Source organism: Paroedura picta, chromosome 7 (genome assembly GCF_049243985.1).
Source record: "Paroedura picta isolate Pp20150507F chromosome 7, Ppicta_v3.0, whole genome shotgun sequence".
Lineage (NCBI taxonomy): Eukaryota > Metazoa > Chordata > Lepidosauria > Squamata > Gekkonidae > Paroedura > Paroedura picta.
In genome coordinates, this window is record NC_135375.1 from 5,684,319 (window position 1) to 5,705,024 (window position 20,706).

General features: G+C 54.7%; 1 protein-coding gene across 5 annotated transcripts in view; it reads left to right on the forward strand.

Moving 5' to 3' along the window:
* Window positions 1–20,706, forward strand: part of TLN1 (talin 1) — an 86,150-nt gene that overhangs the window by 50,589 nt on the left and 14,855 nt on the right. For 3 of the 5 annotated variants that reach the window (XM_077346657.1, XM_077346660.1, XM_077346658.1), the window contains 23 exons: window positions 58–171; window positions 590–703; window positions 800–934; window positions 1,035–1,163; window positions 1,256–1,358; window positions 1,603–1,811; window positions 1,952–2,071; window positions 5,765–5,962; window positions 8,200–8,339; window positions 8,502–8,595; window positions 8,744–8,833; window positions 9,045–9,167; window positions 9,347–9,490; window positions 9,900–10,061; window positions 15,933–16,073; window positions 16,251–16,432; window positions 17,702–17,834; window positions 18,134–18,235; window positions 18,792–18,962; window positions 19,163–19,312; window positions 19,555–19,656; window positions 19,835–19,954; window positions 20,452–20,598. In XM_077346657.1, coding sequence (XP_077202772.1) covers window positions 58–171; window positions 590–703; window positions 800–934; window positions 1,035–1,163; window positions 1,256–1,358; window positions 1,603–1,811; window positions 1,952–2,071; window positions 5,765–5,962; window positions 8,200–8,339; window positions 8,502–8,595; window positions 8,744–8,833; window positions 9,045–9,167; window positions 9,347–9,490; window positions 9,900–10,061; window positions 15,933–16,073; window positions 16,251–16,432; window positions 17,702–17,834; window positions 18,134–18,235; window positions 18,792–18,962; window positions 19,163–19,312; window positions 19,555–19,656; window positions 19,835–19,954; window positions 20,452–20,598 — 3,123 coding nt within the window. The remainder of the gene's footprint in view (window positions 1–57; window positions 172–589; window positions 704–799; window positions 935–1,034; window positions 1,164–1,255; window positions 1,359–1,602; window positions 1,812–1,951; window positions 2,072–5,764; window positions 5,963–8,199; window positions 8,340–8,501; window positions 8,596–8,743; window positions 8,834–9,044; window positions 9,168–9,346; window positions 9,491–9,899; window positions 10,062–15,932; window positions 16,074–16,250; window positions 16,433–17,701; window positions 17,835–18,133; window positions 18,236–18,791; window positions 18,963–19,162; window positions 19,313–19,554; window positions 19,657–19,834; window positions 19,955–20,451; window positions 20,599–20,706) is intronic. The other 2 variants (XM_077346659.1, XM_077346661.1) reach the window with 1 other exon arrangement.

The window sequence follows — 20,706 nt, forward strand, 5'->3', positions numbered from 1 at the left end:
GGGTCTTCAGCTTGGGGTGCCCCCCCCTCACCCTTTCTCGTCACTTCCTTTCCCTAGCATGCAGCAAAGCAGGCGGCAGCGGCTGCCACCCAGACCATTGCAGCTGCACAGCATGCAGCAACAGCCAATAAGAACCCTTCTGCCCAGCAGCAGCTGGTGCAGAGCTGTAAGGTAAGCGAGCGGCAGAGGGTGGGAGGTGCAGGTGTCCTCCCTGTCTCCCACTTACTTTGCAACATGAGTCAAGCCCTGCTGGATCAGAGCAGGGAGCGTCCCCCTAGTCCAGGGTTGATGCCCTCCCTTGCCTGATTTGTAGCCGGCCAGCATGAGAAAGGCAAGAGATGATTGCAGCAGCCCCATGAAGTGGAGTCAGCTGTGGGGCAGCATCCCATGACCAGCTCCCTGGCTGAGCTGACCTGTGAGACCAGGTCTCCTCGGGCCCATTCCTCAAGAAGGGCCTCAGCACAGCAGCTGGGGGAAGGGGCTCCATGAGAAGGGGCAAGACCGGAGCCAGCCGGCTGGGAGTTGAGGCAGCTCCGATTGGTTCACAGAAGCAGACCTCTAACCCCACTTCCCTTGTGCCTGGTTGTAGGTGGTGGCTGACCAGATCCCAATGCTGGTGCAAGGTGTGCGTGGCAGCCAGGCCCAGCCTGACAGTCCCAGCGCTCAGCTGTCACTCATCGCTGCCAGCCAGAGTTTCTTGCAGGTCAGGAGGGCCCCCTGAGGGGTTGGGCAGCATGCGACTGCCAGGTTGTGCTCGCTGCCTGGGTGTGCCACAGCAGCTTTCTCTCTCCACTTGTAGCCTGGCGGGAAGATGGTTGCAGCGGCCAAGGCCACCGTGCCCACCATTTCGGACCAGGCTTCTGCTATGCAGCTTAGCCAGTGTGCCAAGAACCTGGCAGCGGCTCTAGCTGAGCTCCGCACAGCAGCACAGAAGGTACAGTCTCCCACATCAGGAGGGAAGAGAGCCGTATGGCCTCGGGCACAGGAGGGGGCTTGAGCTGTAGCGACGGAGTCTCTCTCTCTCTTTTTGGAAGGCCCAGGAGGCCTGCGGACCCCTGGAGATCGATTCTGCCCTCAGCCTGGTGCAGAGCCTGGAGCGAGACCTGCAAGAAGCCAAGGCAGCTGTGCAGGAGGGCAAGCTGAAGCCGCTGCCAGGAGAGACCGTGAGTGGCAGGGAGAGGCTTGGGCTCCAAACGGGGGCGTGGCTCTCTGGGGGTGGACAGGGTGTCTTTCACGGACTTCACTTCTGCTGCAGATGGAGAAGAGCGCCCAGGATCTTGGGAACAGCACCAAAGCTGTGAGCTCTGCCATCGCCCAGCTGTTGGGAGAGGTTGCCCAGGGCAACGAGAACTACACAGGTACGGATCCTCCCTGGGGTGTCCCAGCAGCCACCCCAGCCATGGGTGACCTGCCTGTCTCTCCGCTACCAGCTGGCAACAGGGGGGGGTGTTTCTCTAAATTCTGCTAGCAAATTCTGCTTCAGTCTGCCTTCCCTATCTCCTAAAATCCTAGAGTTGGAAGGGACCTCCGGGTTCTCCTCCGCCTCTTCCTTTGTGCCTTCGTCCATTGTGGGGGGCTGAACTGGCCCTCTCTTTCCCGCAGGGCTCGCAGCCCGAGATGTGGCCCATGCGCTGCGCTCCCTGAGCCAGGCAGCACGGGGTGTTGCAGCCAACACTGAGGATCCTCAGGCGCAGGCGGCCATGTTGGAGTGTGCAAAGGACGTGATGGACAAGGCTGGCAACCTCATTGAGGAGGCCCGCAAGGCTGTGGCAAAGCCAGGGGATCCCGAGAGCCAGCAGCGTTTGGCACAGGTGAACCCCCTCCCCAGCCTCCTGCTGGGACTCTCGTCCTGCCCCCTTCCCTGCTTTCTGCTCTTGAGGTGGGGGCAGGGGATGGCAGGAGCCTCCCAGGCTGAGAAAGCGGCCTGACTGGCTTTCGGTTCCTCCGGCAGGTGGCCAAAGCTGTGTCCCAGGCCCTGAACCGCTGTGTGAACTGCCTGCCTGGGCAGAGGGATGTGGACGCCGCCATCCGCACTGTGGGCGAGGCCAGCAAAAGGCTCCTGGCTGACTCCGTGAGTGTTTTTCTTGGGAGCAAGGCAGGGGAGATGGGAAGAGTTTAAGTGGGTGTGTGGAGACCTGCCCCAACTCAACTGTGGCAGCGCTTGCAATTGTAGATGGGGCAGCTGTGCCAGGATCAGACCCTGGTTGAGCTAATCCAGCAGGAGGATGCCATCCTTAGCAGCATCTCCAACACGGTCAGGCAGCAGAGTGCTGAGCAGTCCCCTCCTGAAGCCTGTCACCCAAAACACTCCCAAAGACCGTGCCTCTGCCAGGCAGTTGACAGCAGAGGTCTCTGGAATTTATCTCTCCAAGGGAGATTTGCGATTTATCATTTATTGAGAATATATGTTGTTGTTTTCATTGAGCAAGACAGAAAAAGGGTAACCCTACAATTACTGTGAAGATAAATGCTGAAATTATCAAAGCACTAAGCATGATTTAATATTATAGCAAATCAGGATTCAGCCCAAGTTCCCTGCCAAATCACCTCACCTATTCTTCTGAGACTTCCAGCCCAATAAATATGTGTGATTTGTCACAGAAGTACATATTCATAGAAAAGTATCAAACCTATCTTTTTCTGAATTTCTAAATAATCACTGTTAGGTGATTATTATCTAGATTGGTTCATAACAACATGTGAGATAAGCCACATACAGCATTTGCTGGCGTATAAGACTACTTCCCCCCCCCCTGAAAAACATGCCTCCAAGTGGGGGGGTCGTCCTGTACGCCGGGTGCTTTTCAGTTGGGATAGGCAGAGCTGCCCACAGTGGCCTCCCGATGCTCGTCTGGTGCCCAGAGTGGCCTCCCGATGCCTGCCCACTTCATTCTACATACCATCCAGGATCGTGCGGTAGCCAGCGCGGCGGGTCATCAGCGTGGCTGCGGTGAGCGTCAGCAGTGAGACAGGGGTGCCAGCCTTTTCGGCGTGACCGGCCCGTTCTGCTCGGCGGGAAGCAACGGCGCTCCAGCCCGCCCCTTGTTTACACAGAGCTCGCACTTGCACACTAGCGCCGGTCACAGGGAGATGCAGGGGCGGTCTGGAGGCGCCACGGTCGCGCTTCGGCCGTGCAATGGTGACAAATTCTATATTTTGAGTGGAAATGTTGGGGGGTCGTCTTATACGCCCAGTCGCCTTATACGCCGGCAAATACGGTAAATGGAAAGAAGCCAATCAGCAGGTGCATATAAGAGTCATCTGATATAGCAAGATAAGAAGGCCAATCTCAACTCTTAGTTGTGAATCATAGAGTCATAGAGTTGGGAGGGACCTCTTGGGTCATCTAGCCCAACCCTCTGTACTATGCAAGTCATTCACAACACTATCGCTCATCCACTGTAACCTGCTGCCCCCTTGAACCTTCACAGAATCAGCCTCTGCGTCAGATGGCTCTGTTTAAAAATCTCTAAAGATGGAGAACCCACCACCTCCCAAGGAAGACTGTTCCAGTGGTTAAGAGTGGTGACTTCTAATCTGGTGTGCCAGGTTTGATTCCCCACTCATCCACATGCAGCCAGCTGGATGACCTTGACCTAATCACAGCCCTGCTAGAGCTGTATTCATAGAGCAGTGCTGTCAGAGCTCTCTCAGCCCCACCTACTTCACAGGGTCTCTGTTGTGGGGAGAGGAAGGGGAGGCGATTGTCAGCCATTTTGAGATTCCTTCGGGCAGTGAAAATACAGGGTATAAAAACCAACTCTTCTATTAAAAAGCAATCTAACTTTCCTACAACTGTTTCAATTCACTGTCCAAACAGAAAGTAGCTTGAAGCAAACTGAGTTCACTGATAGTGGAAAAGTGCTTCAGCTCTCAGTTAAGTTGCAAAATCACCAAGAAATATTCTTGTTCACAAGTTGGGGAAATGCGGTATGCATCCTAATTCTGTCAGGTGGATCAATAACTGGTTGACAAATCATACCCAGAGGGTACTTGTTAATGGTTCAGCATCTTCTTGGAGAAGAATGACAAGTGGAGTACCCCAAGGAGCTGTCCTGGGGCCTGTGTTGTTTAACATATCTTTAAACCGATCATACGGAGCGGATTAAATAAAAGGGTAAGGGCTGTCTGGGAGGAGTTAGGGCGGGTCCTGTCCAGGATAAAAACTCGGAGGGCCTCCGAGTGTCCATCCAGGGCCCAGCAGCCAAAGTGGCTCCCCATTGGCTGCTTAGCCTGGCCTCACCTGCCAGGGGACTCGCTGCGCGGAAAAACTAGCCGCCTTCCTACACTGTGAGTCCTCCCGGCACCTTCCCCTTGCCTTCAGGACAGGAGCAGGGATGCCACGTCGAAGACACGGTGTCCCTGCTCCTTTCCCGCCCCCCCCCAATGCTCCCAAACAACACAGACTACCCCCTCCCCCTCACGCCCCTTCCCACGACGACCCTTCCCACGACCCTACCCCTCAAGCCCCTTCCCACCCACCGCTACATACCCCCCCTCGCCCTCCACACCCCTTCCGCCTCCGCTGCCACCGCCACCGCTCCCACCGGAACACACATGCACCCACACACACACAAGCACCCACCCCTCGATAATCCCCCTCGCCCACCACACCCCTTCCCACCCTGCCGCCCCTTCAACCACAACACACACACATACACACCCATGCATGCACCCACCCACCGCTAAATACCCCCCCTCTGCCTACCAACCCCTTCCCGCGCCGCTGCCACGCCACCATGGCCGCCGCTACTTTTCAAAACTACTTTGAAAGTAGTTTATAAATTTTGCGCATGCGCGGCAGGTCCGCACATGCACATTTGCGGCCGCACATGGTGCAAACCGGCATGCGCGGACGTGCCGTGCATGCACGTTTGTGCTGGCAGCTGCGCTTCCCTCCCGCCCCCCCCCCCGCTCCCCGCAAAAAGAAGCTTGCTGGGCCGCAAGGGCTGATCCTTTGGCGGCCGATTTGCTTGTGGCCTGGGAAGTTTCTCACTGCAGGGGGGGGAGGGGGGGCAGGGAGAGGGAGCCACAGCCCAGTGCCGGGGCCTTCGCGGCCCGGTGGTTGGGGACCAGCACAGTAGAAGACAGCTCCCTAGGATCGAGATTGGTCTTCTCCTGGTCCTTAGCCATCATGCTCCCATTGTGGGCCTGCTGGGGCCAGTGGCCACCCTCTGTGGAAAGAAGAGGCTGGGCCAGAGGGTCCTTTGGTATCTTCTAGTAGGGCTTCTCTTGTGTTCTTATCTCTATCCTGCCTTCTTCAAACCAAGGTCGCCAGTGTCTCTGACCAACATGTGAATTACAGGAATTTGTGAGCTTGGACGGCTTGGAACATTAGAGCAGTGGGTGTTTGTTGTAGGCAATGCCTTCTGTGGGCCGGGGGCGTGTGTGCGGCATAACTGGATCAACCTAGCGAAGGGAGGGGATGGCCGAGGCTGGCCCGATATTGTCAGGTCTTCATAACTAAATAGGGTGGGCTGTGAATCGTATTTGGCAGGTTGCAATACTGAGGCAGGCTGCAGCAAGTCCCCTCTGAACACCTCCTGCCTCGAAAGTCCCACGAAGGGTCATCATGAGTCAGCCACAGACTGACGGAGCTGCTGCCACATTTGGCACAGGCACTGTAATGTGGAACATCTGGCGGGCGGTGGGGGGAGGCCACGCACACCAAATGGTTCCGTGGGCAGCACAGTGGTCCCAACTCTGTGCCTCCATAGAATGGCTTGCCTTCCTGCTGAAACTGACTCTTGCTTTTGGCTCCTAGTTCCCGCCCAGCAACAAGAACTTCCAAGAAGCGCAGAGCCATCTGAACCGGGCCGCAGCGGGGCTGAACCAGTCTGCCAATGAGCTGGTGCAGGCGTCACGTGGGACCCCCCAGGACCTGGCCAAGGCCTCTGGCAAGTTTGGACAAGACTTCAACGAATTCCTGCAAGCTGGTGTGGAGATGGCTGGGCAGTCCCCGGTAAGAGCTGGGGGAGAGGGGAAGTAGTGTGTTCGGAGGAGGGGGAGGGTCATAGGGAGCCTCCCCCCCACCGTGTGTCGCAGGGGAAGAGTACATAAGCTGAACCATGCAAGTGGATTCCCCGGAGGAGGGAGGAGCTGATTCCGTGGGCTGGCTTGGGCAGGCCTGTTTGCATCCCATTGCAAGGCCCTCTGGTGCAGTGGTCCCCAACCTTTTTATCACTGGGGACTGGTCAATGCTTGACAATTTTACTGAGGCCCGGGGGGGGGTAGTCTTTTGCTGAGGGACATCGCCGCTGCCTGAGCCCCTGCTCTGCTTGCTTTCCCGCCAGCACCCCTAACTTCCCACTGCCCACTAGGGGGCACTGCCAGCAGCAGCTGCTCAGTGCCAGCCTGAGGGGGAGCCCCAGCCATGGCGGCTGCTGGAGAGCACCAAAGGTGAGCCGGCAGCAGTGTGTCAGGGCATCCCTGAGGCAGCAGCCGGGGAGGAGGACAAGAAGGAGCTGCGGCCCGGTACTGACTGATCCACGGACTGGTCCCGGTCCCCACTGCTCTGGTGCACTGGACAGGGTGGGTGAATGGTAGAAGGCCAGAGTGTGCCCAGCAGCTCATGGCCTGAGTCTGGGGCCAACTGCAGTGAGTTCCCTGGGTCAGGGCTTGGAGATGCAGGTGGGCAGCAGGGAGGGAGAGAGGCCTCTAGATTGCCCAGCCCTGGGAGCTGCCCTACCCATAGCCCTTGCTCACTCAGACAGCGGGACCATAGAATCATAGAATGATAGAGTTGGAAGAGACCTTCTGGGTCATCTAGTCCAACCCCCTGCACTATGCAGGACACTCACAACCCTGTCACTCATCCACTGTAGCCTGCCACCCCCTTAAGCCTTTACAGAATCAGCCTCTCCATCAGATGGCTATCCAGCCTCTGTGTAAAAATCTCCAAAGACCCACCTCCTCCCGAGGAAACCTGTTCCACTGAGAAACTGCTCTGTCAGGAACTTCTTCCGGATGTTTAGACGGAATTTCTTTTGAATGAATTTTATCTCATTGGTTCTGGTCCGTCCCTCTGGGGCAAGAGAGAACAACTCTGCTGCATCGGGAGGTGCGTCTGGCCTCGATCAGGGCCAGAGCCTTTTCGGTCCTAGCCCTCACCTGGTGGAATGAGCTCCCGGAAGAGCTGCGGGCCCTGCGGGATTTTACCAGCTTTCCGCAGGGCCTGTAAAACGGAGCTTTTCCACCAGGCCTTTGGTTGAGGCTGGCGCCTCCTTTGGAAGATTGGGCCCCCTTCCCCTCTCAGCGCTATATTTGCAATGATCCCTGGTCTCCTTCCTGGGAGTGCCGCCGCTGTCATGTGTGGGTTAGATGGGTAATTGTTTTGTAGGATGCTTTTATGTTGGATGCTTTAGGATGCTTAGGGCTGATCATCATCATCATCATGATAGCACCCTTTTAAATACTTGAGCCGGTGCAAGGTGCCCTCCAGCTCCCAACCTCCTAGAATTACCTTCAAGGTGTTTTGGCTGGGAAACACACCCATGGGTTTGGGGACCTCCTTTCCCAGTGCAAGGGGATCACTGGCAGTCTTCAAGCAAAGGTTGGATACACACTTTTCTTGGATGCTTTAGGATGCTTAGGGCTGATCCTGCGTTGAGCAGAGGGTTGGACTAGATGGCCTGTATGGCCCCTTCCAATTCTATGATTCTGTGATTCTATGATTGCAGTGGCCAGGTGGACATGACAATTAAAAAGAGAGGAAATCCCAGGAAGTGATTATTTTTCTTTTCCTGGGACCTTTGAGACCCTCTTCCTCTCCTCGCTGGGGAAGGATTTTGGTTCCTGTGCCCAGAAATTCTTGCCTGGGATCTCTGGGGTAGGACATGGTCTGGGCAGAGAGCGCTCAGTTGTTCCTGTTTATGAAGAAATTGATAGCTGGCAGGAATTACTTTCACGGAATCATTGGAGGCTTCTCTCAGTTTGTTAGGATTGAGTCATTAATTAGGTTTTTTAATTTCTGAGCTAGAAAACATGAGCATTTCTGACGTTTCTTATGAAAGGAACTTGAGTGTTCCTCTTGCCTATGTGGCTGGAGCAGCAGGCCAGAACCACTGACAGCCCAGCCAGGAACAGGGATGCTGGAGGAGCCTCTGGGAAGCCAGTGGGCTGCTTACACCTGTCAGCATCTGGGTTCCTGCTGGACACTGAACTTCTCAACCCCCTTTTCCACCTCCAACCCCTCCACAGTCCAAGGAGGCCCAGACCCAGGTGGTGTCGAACCTGAGGAGCATTTCCATGTCGTCCAGCAAGCTCCTGCTGGCAGCCAAAGCCCTTTCTGCAGATCCTGCTGCCCCCACCCTCAAGAATCAGCTGGCTGCGGCTGCACGGTAGGGCTCTGTCCCAGCACTGGGAGGCGGGGGGAAGGGAGGGCGGGGGGCTGCTCCAGTGCCCATGTGGTTGCCTGGGGTGGTGACTTCACGGCTTCCCTGCAGGAGCTTCTGTCCAGGGTAAGAGAGGGGCTCCTCCCAGGACACTCTCTGTCTTTGCAGGGCAGTGACCGACAGCATCAATCAGCTGATCACTATGTGTACCCAGCAAGCCCCTGGCCAGAAGGAGTGTGCCAATGCCCTGCGGGAGCTGGAGGTGAGTGTGTGCTCCCAGGAGAGGCTGGGCCACCATCACCAGGGAGTGGCAGGCAGCTGAAAGCCAGCGAGGGGAGTGGGGCCCACAGGGGAGTGGGGTGCAGGGACAGAGCAGGAGTGACCCCAGGTTCACTTCTCCCCTTTGACAGACCGTGCGAGAGCTCCTGGAGAATCCCACCCAGGCAGTCAATGACATGTCCTACTTCAACTGCTTGGAGAGCGTCATGGAGAACTCCAAGGTGAGGCGTTGGCTGCTCTCTGGGCCTGCAGGGTGGACTCAGGAGTTTGCACGAAGGTCTGGCTGCTGGACGCTGTGATTGCTCTGAAAACTTGAGGGGATGGCTGGGGGCATGGGACCCGCTAGAGTTCTCCGGGGCCTGTTCCGCTGCTGCTGCCGCTGTTGCTGGTGCTGCTGCTTCCATCTAGCAGCTACCTTTCTGCCTCCTGTAGGTCCTGGGAGAAGCAATGGCTGGCATTTCCCAAAATGCAAAGAACAGCAAGTTGCCTGAGTTTGGGGACTCTATTAGCACTGCCTCCAAGGCCCTCTGTGGCTTCACTGAAGCAGCTGCCCAGGTGAGATGGCCAGAAGCCTACCCTGTACAGCCTCCTCACTCTTCCAAGGACATACCTTGAAAGGGAAGCAGGGATGCCAAGCTCAGCACTCGGGCTGGGGAAAAGGCTGTCCCATCCCCAGAGCCCAGCCACTCCTCTGGGGCTGTTCCTACAAGTTCTGCTCTCCACCTTTCTCCCAGGCAGCCTACCTGGTTGGCGTCTCTGATCCCAACAGCCAGGCCGGCCAGCAAGGCCTGGTGGACCCCACCCAGTTTGCAAGAGCTAACCAAGCCATCCAGATGGCCTGTCAGAACCTTATTGACCCTGCTTGCACGCAGTCACAGGTAGGTGACAGCCTTCAGGGTAAGCAGGGCAGCATGCCTTTCAGAGTGGCTCAGCTAAAGCCATCTGTCCTCTGGCAGCTGGAGGGGCGCCCTGCTGCTGCCTGGGCTCTTAGGACAAATCACAGGCCTCCTTGGGTTGATAGAGGGAGGCAGGTACAGCCCAGAGATGCCAGCTCCCCAAGATGCATTGGGACAGGGTGTGGAGCTCTTAAGAAGACCTTTCCAGCCTGGCTGGACAGAGGCCTCCTGCATAGACCAGTGGAAAGGGTTGAGCTGGTGGAAGAGGGTCGGCCAACTGTGGGTCCTGGTGTGGAAAGAAAGCATGTGACCTCTGCGCCATCTCCCTAGTGAGTAGTGCCTATATGCCTTGGCTGAGATGGCTGAAGTTGCCCCGTACTCCTCTACACAGGTCTTATCGGCTGCCACCATAGTGGCCAAGCACACCTCTGCCCTCTGCAACACCTGCCGCCTGGCCTCGTCCCACACAGCCAACCCTGTGGCCAAGCGCCAGTTTGTTCAGTCGGCCAAGGAGGTGGCCAACAGCACCGCTAACCTGGTCAAGACTATCAAGGTAAGGGGGGAATCAGACCATGGCTGAATGGGGAATGCCAGTGGAGCTGATCTAGTCATCTTTTGAAGTGGCTTTCTCCAGTGTAAGTGACCTTTCCTCCCGGGGAGGCTTCAGACAGCTCAGGGCATGGCAAGTCCAAGGGTTGACAGGACTCAGGGTTTATTACTTGAAGACAAGAAGGCCTAGATCAGGGCTGGCTCTTGGGCAAGCTTCTTTCCATCATCTCCATGTTTTCTGAAGTCCCACAGAGAAGTCTGTGCATGAATGGATGGAGCTGCCTTTCGCTGCTAACCCACAGACCATGGATCTGCCAACCTGAAAAGGGTCCAAGCAGAGATGGGCCTCACCACCCTGTTTTGGAGAGGGGTGGTTTAGAAATCCCATCCATCCATCCATCCATCCATCCATCCATCCATCCATCCATCCATCCATCCATTGCAGTTTGCAGGAAGGCTTTAATCAGATTCAATTAATTAACTGAAATTGGGAAGGGCAGATTTCAGTCTGTGGGTCTGCCAGTCACAGTCAGTCAAGAGGAAAGTCTGGATAAAAAGAAATTGCTTTTATTTTTTTATTTTTAAATAAATTTTGCTCCTTTTTTGTTGTAAAATTATATGAAAAAATCTAAAAGGAGGGATTGGTCTTCCTTTGGGTTTGTACCCAGAAGATCAGAAAGCTTCTGTAATCCTCCCAAGCCTTTGCACAGTGCCATGACCCTTCGCCTGGCTCCCAAGAATGCTGAAAAGAGCTCTGAGTGTTTCTCCCTGTCACAAACCGCTCTCCTGCTGAAGTGAATCCTAGACCTAGCAGTCAGGCGAGAGGCTCCATTTCAGCCACCTCAATCCACAATGCCGCTGCCCCTCTCTTAGACCACACTTTAGGCCCCAAGACTGAATTGGCATATAGAGCATCCAAGACATCATGTTGTTGTTAGGTGCGAAGTCGTATCCGACCCATCGCGACCCCATGAACAATGATCCTCCATGACTTCTTGTCCTCTACCATTCCCAGGAGTCTTTAAGTTTGCACCGACTGCTTCAGAAACTCCACCCAGCCACCTCATTCTCTGCCATCCCCTTCTTCTTCTGCCCTCAATCGCTCCCAGCATTAGGCTCTTCTCCAGGGAGTCCTTCCTTCTCATGAGGTGGCCAAAGTATTTCACTTTCATCTTCAGGATCTGGCCTTCTAAGGAGCAGTCAGGCTGATCTCCTCTAGGACTGACCGGTTTGTCCGCCTTGCAGTCCAAGAGACTCTCAAGAGTCTTCTCCAGCACCAGAGTTCAAAAACCTCAATTCTTTGACACTCGGCCTGACTTATAGTCCAACTTTCACAGCCATGCATTGAAACTGGGAAGACCATGGCCTTGACTAGACACACTTTTGTTGGCAGGGTGATGTCTCTGCTTTTTAGGATGTAGTCTAGATTTACCATAGCTTTCCTCCCCAGGTCTTTTAATTTCTTTGCTGCAGGCCTCATCTGTAGTAATCTTTGAAGCCCAGGTAAATAAAATCTGTCACTACCTCCATTTATTTGCCAGGAATTGAGAGGGCCGGATGCCATGATCTTCGTTTTCTTGATGTTGAATTTCAAGCCAACTTTTGCACTCTCCTCCTTCACCCGCATCAACAGGCTCTTTATTTCCTCTTTGCTTTCTGCCATTAGAGTGGTATCATCTGCATACCTGAGGTTGTTGATATTTCTCCCTGCAATCTTGTTCCCAATTAGTGACTCATCTAACCCCGCCTTTCACATGATGTGCTCCGCATAAAAGTTAAATATGCAAGGGGACAGTATACAGCCTTGCTGAACTCCTTTCTCAATCTTGAACCAATCAGTGATTCCATGCGCGGTTCTTACTGTTGCTTCTTGACCTGCATATAGGTTTCTCAAGAGACAGATAAGATGCTCCAGTATTCCAATCTCTTTAAGGACTTGCCACAATTTGTTGTGCTCCACACAATCAAAGCCTTTAGCAAAGTCAATGAAGCAGAAGTAGATGTTTTTCTGGAACTCCCTAGCTTTCTCCATGATCCAACGTATGTTGGCAGTCTGATCTCTAGTTCCTCTGCCTCTTTGAAATCCTGCCTGTACTTTTGGAAGTTCTCAGTCCACATATTGCTGGAGCCTATCTTGTAGGATTTTGAGCATAACTGTGCTAGCATGAGAAATGACTGCAATGTTGTGGTAGTTTGAAAATTCTTTGGCATTGCCCTTCTTTGGGATTGGAATGTAAACTGACCTTTTCCAATCCTGTAGCCACTGTTGAGTTTTCCAAATTTGCTGGCATATTGAGTGTAGCACTTTTATTGCATCGACTTTTAAGGCTTTTAAGATTTTAAATAGTTCAACTGGAATGCTGTCACCACCACTAGCTTTATTGTTGCTCAGACTTCCTAAGGCCCATTTGACTTCACATTCCAGGATGTCTGGCTCCAGGTCAGTAACTACCCCATCGTGGTTATCAGGGATGTTAAGCTCGCTCTTGTATAGTTCTTTTGTATAATTTTTCACCTTTTAAAAATCTCTTCTGCTTCTGTGAGGTCTGTGAGGTCCAAACCATTTTGGTCCTTTATCATACCCATCTTTGCATGATACATTCTCTTCATATTTCCAATTTTCTTGAGATCTCTGGTCCTCCCTATTCTATTGTTTTCATCTATTTGTTTGCACTGTTCATTTAAGAATGCATTCTTATCTCTTCTAGCTATTCTCTGAAATTCTGCATTCAATTGAGTGTATCTTTCTCTTTCTCCCTTGCCTTTCACTTCCCTTCTCTGATCAGCTATTTGTAAAGCTCCCTCAGACAACTATTTGGCTTTCTTGCATTTCTTTTTCTTTGGGATGGTTTTAGTTGCTACCTCTTGTACAGTGCTGCGAACCTCCATCCATAGTTCTTCAGACACTGTGGTATACGGCGGAGCTGCAGGAGAGGAAGAGGGTTGTGAGACAACTAGAGCGAGTGTGGAGGAGGACTTGTGACGAGGCGACAAGAACATCATATCACATGATTATGGAGGCATATGAGATGGTAGTGAAGGGAGCTAAATCGGAGTTTTATTATTATTATTATTATTATTATTATTATTATTATTATTATTATTATTATTATTATTTGGATTTATATCCCGCCACTCCCCGTAGGCTCGTGGCGGGTCACAGCAGTCCTATCCCCATTAAAATACCCATTAAAAGACTTTAAAACAATCGCAACATGGCGGAACTTATTATTCCCACCCCTGCTATCAGAGCGGCAGGGAGGGTGGGGAGGAGATGCTAAGTCTGGGGGGGGGGGGAATGTTGGCACTCATTCGCTGACCCCGGCCTCAACCAAAAACCTGGCGGAAGAGCTCCGTCTTGCAGGCCTTGCAGAAAGCTGGTAAATCCTGCAGGGCCCGCAGCTCACCCGGGAGCTCGTTCCACCAGGTAGGGGCCAGGACCGAAAAGGCCCTGGCCCTGGTCGAGGCCAGGCGCGCTTCTCTAGGGCCAGGAACGATCAGGAGATTCTCCCCCGCTGAGCGTAAAGCCCTGCGGGGGATATAGGGCGGTAGGCTGTCCCTCAAGTATGTGGGTCCCAACCCGCGTATAGCCTTAAAGGTCAAAACCAGAACCTTGAACCTGATCCGGGCAGTAATTGGCAACCAATGCAGCTGCCTCAGCACAGGCTGGATATGGGCCCTCCAAGGTGTACCAGTGAGGACCCGAGCAGCTGCGTTTTGCACTAGCTGGAGTTTCCGGATCAGAGACAAGGGTAGGTCGGCGTAGAGCGAGTTACAGAAATCTATTCTGGAGGTGACTGTCGCATGGATCACTGTAGCCAAGTGGTCAGGGGACAGGTAGGGCGCTAGTAGTCGGGCCTGGCGAAGATAGAAAAACGCCTGACCCGCTACTCTCTTGACCTGAGCCTCCATAGTCAGGGAGGTATCAATGGTCACCCCCAAATTCCTGGCCTGGGGCGCGATAGTAAGTTGCGTTCCTGCCAGGGTGGGTAAGCGCGCTGCCTGGTCCTGCCGTCTGCCTCCCAGCCACAGGACCTCCGTCTTGGAGGGGTTGAGTTTCAGGCGACTCTGCTCGAACCATTCAGTCACTGCTTCCAAACATCTGGCGAATGGTTCCGGGGGGGAGTCTGGGCGGCCGTCCATGAGGAGATAGAGCTGGGTGTCATCAGCGTACTGGTGGCAACCCAGCCCAAAGCTCCGTACCAGCTGGGCCAGAGGGCGCAGAAAGATGTTGAATAACGTGGGAGATAGGACTGCGCCCTGCAGTACCCCACAGGGGAGTCCGTAGGGATGCGAGAACTCTTCCCCCACCGCAACCCTCTGGGTCCGGTTCTGTTTTATGCCACCTCTCTTGCATCCACAAGCTCTCGCCTGGCCCAGTTATTTAGGGCAGTTATATCTCTTTATGCCCTCAAAAGGGTGCCCACATTTTAGTCAATGGGACAGTGGCTGCAAAGCATTCACGAGCTTTTTCGTGGCTAAAGTCTTGTCGCTCCACCGATACCTTCCTGCCACAATTGATACAGAAAGGGAACTGAAGGCCCCTTGGCTGGCTCTGGGGGTGACGGCTTCAGACGGCTGAGACCAAAATGGACAAGTTTCTGGGGTCGGTGAGGGTGGCACTAGTCCCCTGACCACTGTCTGTCCTGGCTGCTTGAGACGAGTGACAAATGGATAGGAGGTCCTCTGGGAAAGATTGTTAACCTTTACCTAACTGCTGGGGAATTCCCAGAGGTGCTGAAGCGTGTGATGGTTCACCCTTTACTGAAGAAACCATCACTGGATCAGCAAGACCCGGCAAACTTCCACCCAGTTTTGCATCTTGCGTTTCTGGGTAAGGTGGTTGAAAGGGCTGCTGAGGACCTGCTCCTGGCATTCTTGGAGGAAACTTTGGCACTTGATCCGTACCAGTTGGGCTTCCATCCTGGCCATGGGATGAAGACGGTCGCCTTGACGGATTATCTCTGATGCCAGCTGCATCGGGGCCGTTTGGCTGTCCTCGTGATTTTAGATCTGTCGGCCACATTTGAAGTGGTCGACCACAAGTTGTTAGCCTGTTGTCTCACGGAGCTGGGATTCAGGGGGCAGCCTTACTATGGCTGTTCTCCTTTCTCTGGAACCAGACACAGAGGATGGCAGTGGGGAAGAGTTGTCGCATCCCTTCCAGTTCCCTTGTGGAGTACCCCGAGGAGCGGTTCTCTTCCCCACATTGTTCAACATCTTTATGCACCCTCTGGTCCAGAGTTACGGGCTGGGGTGTCACCAATACGTGGCTGACACCCAGCTCTATCGCTTGATGGATGGCCGCCCAGACCTCCCCCTCCCCCCCCCCCCCCCGATAAATTTGTCAGATGTTTGGAAGCCATAGCTGGATGGTAGGAGCAGAGCGGCCTGAAACTCAACCCCTCCAAGACTGGGGTCCTGTGGCAGGGCAGGAAGGCAAGAGATCAGGAAGCTCGCCTTCACATCTTGGCTGGGGTGTAACTTAACATCTTGCCCCCGGCCAGGAACTAGCCAGGTTATCCCCCCCCCCCCCGTGAACCCCTGAATGAAATAATAATAACAGTAACAGCAACCCTCACCTAAGAGTCACTCTTGACTAGATAGGCACCCACGATAAACAGGCTTGTGAAACTTTTATGATGTCTACAGGCAGTTGATTAAACTGAGAGTAGTCTAGCCAGGAGCGGCATTGCTGGCTGCATAACTGGTTTGGGACCAATAATTTGCCTGGGGAAGGGGGTCCATCTCACAGAGGCCGAAGAGAGGCTCATAGACTTGGAGCTTGGCTGGCAGTACACCCTGGGACAGACCCCAGAGGCCCCATCTGTTGGTCTGTGCGGTAGCATGAGGGTCCGGGCCTGTGTCCCCTTAGGCTCTCGATGGGGCCTTCACTCCTGAGAACCGAGAGTGCTGCCATGAGGCGACCACTCCCCTTCTTGAGGCTGTGGACAATCTGACTGCCTTTGCCTCCAACCCAGAGTTTGCAACGGTTCCTGCCCAGATCAGCCCAGAGGTAAGTGGCTGCATTGGGTATGTTGCTGGGCAGCACAGGATGTGCTGCGTGGGGAGAGCAGGGGGGGGGGGGCGCTGGCAGAATTTGCACAGGGGATGCCACTCAAGGGAGGTTCTTCCAGCCCTGGCTGATTGGAAAGGAGAGGCCCTCGCTCTGACTGGTGTTCTCCACTCCCAGGGCCGGAGAGCCATGGAGCCCATAATCTCCGCTGCCAAGACCATGTTGGAGAGCTCTGCTGGCCTCATCCAGACTGCCCGCTCACTGGCCGTCAACCCAAAGGACCCCCCCAAGTGGTCAATCCTGGCTGGGCACTCCCGGACAGTCTCCGATTCCATCAAGAAGTTAATAACCAACATGAGGCAAGTGCGGACGGCGGGATGGCTCCTGTAGAGCAAGGGGGTGTTCCTGAACAGATAAAGGTGTCTTGGCCACCTGTCCTTGGCTTAGCCCAGCAACAAGCAGTTATCCAGGGTCCCGTTCAGAGAGAGGTCATTCCCAATCTCTGCTGCCTGGGCATGGATCCCTCTGCAGGCACTGCCTGGCCACCCACCATCTTGGGGCATACAGGGAATGGATGTGTCACACATGCTACTGGCTCAGCCTCCCCGGCAGAGGATGGGGACTGAACCTTTAGTGCATGGGCCGTTGGCATCAGAGGTCTAGGAGGCTTGTGCAGTGGGCACCTCTCCGTCTTGGTCCAGCAAGTGAAGCTTGAGCTCTGGAACCCAACCCGCCGGGGGCCTAGAAGGGGGGGGGGAGCGTGGTAGGTCAGTGCAGGCAGCTTTCCTGCATCTCCCTCTTGCTGCTCTCCAGGCTCCCCATTGGAGAATGTGTCTTTTCCGTCCTTGAAGGGATTAGTTTTCTGCATGACCACCTGTTTCTCTGGCACCAAGTCAGCTTCACAGGCCACACAGACACCTCAGTTGCTTTTCTCCTCAATTGACAGTATTTGGTGGGAATGTGGACAGGCTAAACAATTTCCTAGAATAGTTTCAAAGGGCTGGTTGGCTGTAGAACAGCCAGATGCAATTCCACCGGCACCTTAAGGGCCAGGGCAATAAGGGTCTCAGGATATGAACTTTTACAGTCAGCAGCTCCTCTCAGATACAGAGGGACCTTTGACTTTCGAAAAACCTATACCATGAAAATGTTGTTGGTTTTGAAGGAGCAACTGGAGTCAAATCCAGTTTCCTGGGAGTTTAGGCTCTTGTTTTAAAAGTGAACACCTTTCTAGTCCCAGTTGGCTAGAGGAGGAAGGTGCGGTGAAAGAAATACTTGTTAGGGTACAGAATCCAGTATGGGGTAGCCTCTGTGGACGCTGCATGTACTTAGTGAGTGTGCTCTGTTGCAGGATAGGGTCAAGTAGAGTTATGTAGGTTGCAGAACCTGACTTTGGAGCTCTGCATTTGGATTTTGCATGCACTGAATGGTCGTCGTTTTCTAAGCACTCCCTTCCCAGGAGCTTGTGGTGGGTTCCAGTAGGATCTCTTGTTTTCCAGGTGCTGCTGCCTCTAGTTCCCACCCCTTGGGTGCTTCAGGGGGCACGTGGGGGATGCTCTCTGGGGTGGGAGGGGCTGAGGAGAAGATGCCATTCCGGACAGGTGAATAGAGGATGGTTGTTTCCACAGAGACAAGGCACCTGGGCAGCGGGAATGCGACGAGGCTATTGATGTGCTGGCCAAATGCATTCGGGATGTGGACCAGGCCTCCCTGGCAGCCATCAGCCAGCAGCTGGCCCCCCGCGAGGGAATCTCCCAGGAGGTGAGGGGGGCAGCGCTCCCTTCCTGGACTGACAAAGGGTGTCTGCGGGCCTCATAGCTGTGGCTAGAGCAATCCCTCACCAAGTTTCCCACGCCTTCTGGGATCTGGGCTGACCCGGTTCCTGGCAGTCGTGCTGGAATGGGGGGGGGGGGGGGAGTTGTGCTGCCTGCATGTGAAGGCAGGCCTTAGCTCTCAGCCATAGGGTCCTTTGGCTCCCCTGTGCCACAGCCCTTCATGGACATAGGACCCTTCCTGAAGTGGCCCTCCAGGCCACTCACCTCCTTTTCCTTCTCTTCCAGGCCTTACATGACCAGATGCTGACAGCTGTGCGGGAAATCAGCATCCTAATTGGTCCGGTAGCCAGTGCGGCACGAGCAGAGGCCTCGCAGCTGGGGCATAAGGTAACCGGGCTCTAGTGGGGCAGGAAAGGGCCCAAGCCCTTGGGCAGAGAGAGGGCGTCACACAGAGCGAGGTTCAGGGCGGCCAGAGGGGTCCTTGGAGGAAAGGGGCAGGCGGACCCTGCTGCATTTAGGAAGCATAAATGTTGAGTCACTGGGAATGATTTGCCCAGTAATGGAGGAGTTACTGAAGAGGTTAGGTGAATGTGCTAAACTTCAGATCAGCTGGGGTAGGACCCCTGGGTGGAGAACCAGCATGCTCCAGAGGCTGTGAACAATAAACCCGAGCCGCAAGGAAAAGGCAGAGACCAGTAAAAAGGTGCCTCAGAATGCCCTGAGAGCCCCCGGGTGAGGATGGAGCCAGACCTGTGCTGCAGATACTGTTCCTCTGGGATGCTGAGCCCACCTGGGTGTTGGCTAAGAGGCCATCCAGTGGGGCAAACTGGTGTGGCAGCTGTACAGCCAAGGTAGCAGGCAGGAAGCCAGATGAGCCCTCACCATGCTTGTGGCTCCTGGCATCCAGCTCAGCTGTGCTGCTTCGGCTTGCCTCCCCTTGCAGGTGTCCCAGCTGGCCCAATACTTCGAGCCCCTGGTCCTGGCAGCTGTGGGGGCCGCCTCCAAGACGATTAATCACCAGCAGCAGATGAATCTTCTGGACCAGACCAAGACACTGGCGGAGTCTGCCCTGCAAATGCTCTACACAGCCAAGGAGGCTGGGGGAAACCCCAAGGTGCCTGGTGGGGAGCGATGGGATGCCCAGGGCCATTGTGGCAGGAGGTCCTGTCTGGCTTTGGCAGGATGAGCAGCATGCACGCTTTGACCCCTGGGTGCCCTTTGTCCTGAGGGGCAGAGCCACGAGCTCAGTCAGGCTGCTCTGTGACACCCCTGTGTGCGTTCCCCTGTGTCTAACATGCCTTCCCTTCTCTGCAGCAGGCAGCGCATACGCAGGAAGCTCTGGAGGAGGCTGTGCAGATGATGCAGGAGGCAGTGGAGGATCTCACTGCCACGCTGAACGAAGCCGCCAGCGCTGCAGGGGTGGTGGGGGGCCTGGTGGACTCCATCACACAAGCCATCAACCAGGTGGGCAGATAGCCATGCTGCTGCTGCCGCCCTTAAAGCCCAGGGAGTCTGATCAGGAAGGGACGGAAGGCCTTTCGTTTGAGGCTTTGCCAGTCAGAACCAGCACTGTGAGCAATGGGGCCGCTTGGAATCCATTTGGAGCCAGGAGGTGGAGGACCTGTGGATAGGAGCAGCTTGGCTCTCGTGTGATGGCTGCTCCCCGCCCCCAGGCCTCGGCATAAATGGCTCTCTCTCCCCCCCAGCTGGATGAGGGCCCAGTGGGAGAACCGGAGGGGACTTTTGTGGATTACCAGACAACCATGGTGAAGACAGCAAAGGCCATTGCTGTGACTGTCCAGGAGGTGGTGAGTCATGCTGGGGTGATAAGCAAACGTGGCATCCTGCAAGAAGCTGTGCCGTGTTCCCCTCTGCAGGGCCTCCCCCAACCTAGGGAGTGGGCGGGATCAAGGCATCTTGCAGGCTGTCTTCTTCTTGGCCCTGTGGCCTCTTCTCAGACTGCTGCTTCTCCCTCTTCCTTTGCAGGTCACCAAGTCCACCACCAGCCCAGATGAGCTGGGCACATTGGCCAACCAGCTTACCAGTGACTATGGCCAGCTGGCGCACCAGGCCAAGCCAGCGGCCCTCGCTGCTGAGAATGAGGAGGTGATAGTGGAGGCAGAGAACCAAGATTTGTCTATCTGTCCATCCATCCATCCATCCATCCATCCATCCATCCATCCATCCATCCATCCATCCATCCATCCATCCATCCATCCATCCATCCTCTTTCTTTCTTTCTTTCTTTCTTTCTTTCTTTCTTTCTGCATTGTGGAGAGAGGGGCACTTATTACAATGGCGAACACTTTTCTGCAGGCATTTTGTAAAGCATGGGAGGATTGTTCACCTTGGGGTGGGGGTCCAAGGCCTGTATTCTTGCACATAATCCTTTGAGATTGATGTGCTGCCAAAGAAAATTCTTGATCAGGAGCTCTGGGCTTAAGAATCCCTGGCTGCTGTGAACCACAACCTCTGTGGGATGTCCTGGCAGGGAGAGAAGAGGCTACGGAATAGAAGCCTGGGAGATGCATTGGAGGTGGGTGAAGGTAGCTTTCACAGCTCCAGTCCCAACGTGTTCCCTTTTCTCCTTTTTTTGCCCCCAGATTGGCTCTCACATCAAGAACCGGGTGCAGGAGCTGGGCCATGGATGTGCCGCACTGGTGACCAAGGCGGGGGCGCTCCAGTGCAGCCCCAGTGACGCGTATACCAAAAAGGAGCTGATCGAGTGTGCCCGCAGAGTTTCAGAGAAGGTGGCCCCTGCTGGGAGAGGGAAAGGGTGCACAAAGGGGAAAGCGCACAGGCCCAGGCCGTCCTGTCCTGGAGGGATCCTGCTTGAGTCTGGTGCACGTGGAGGCCTC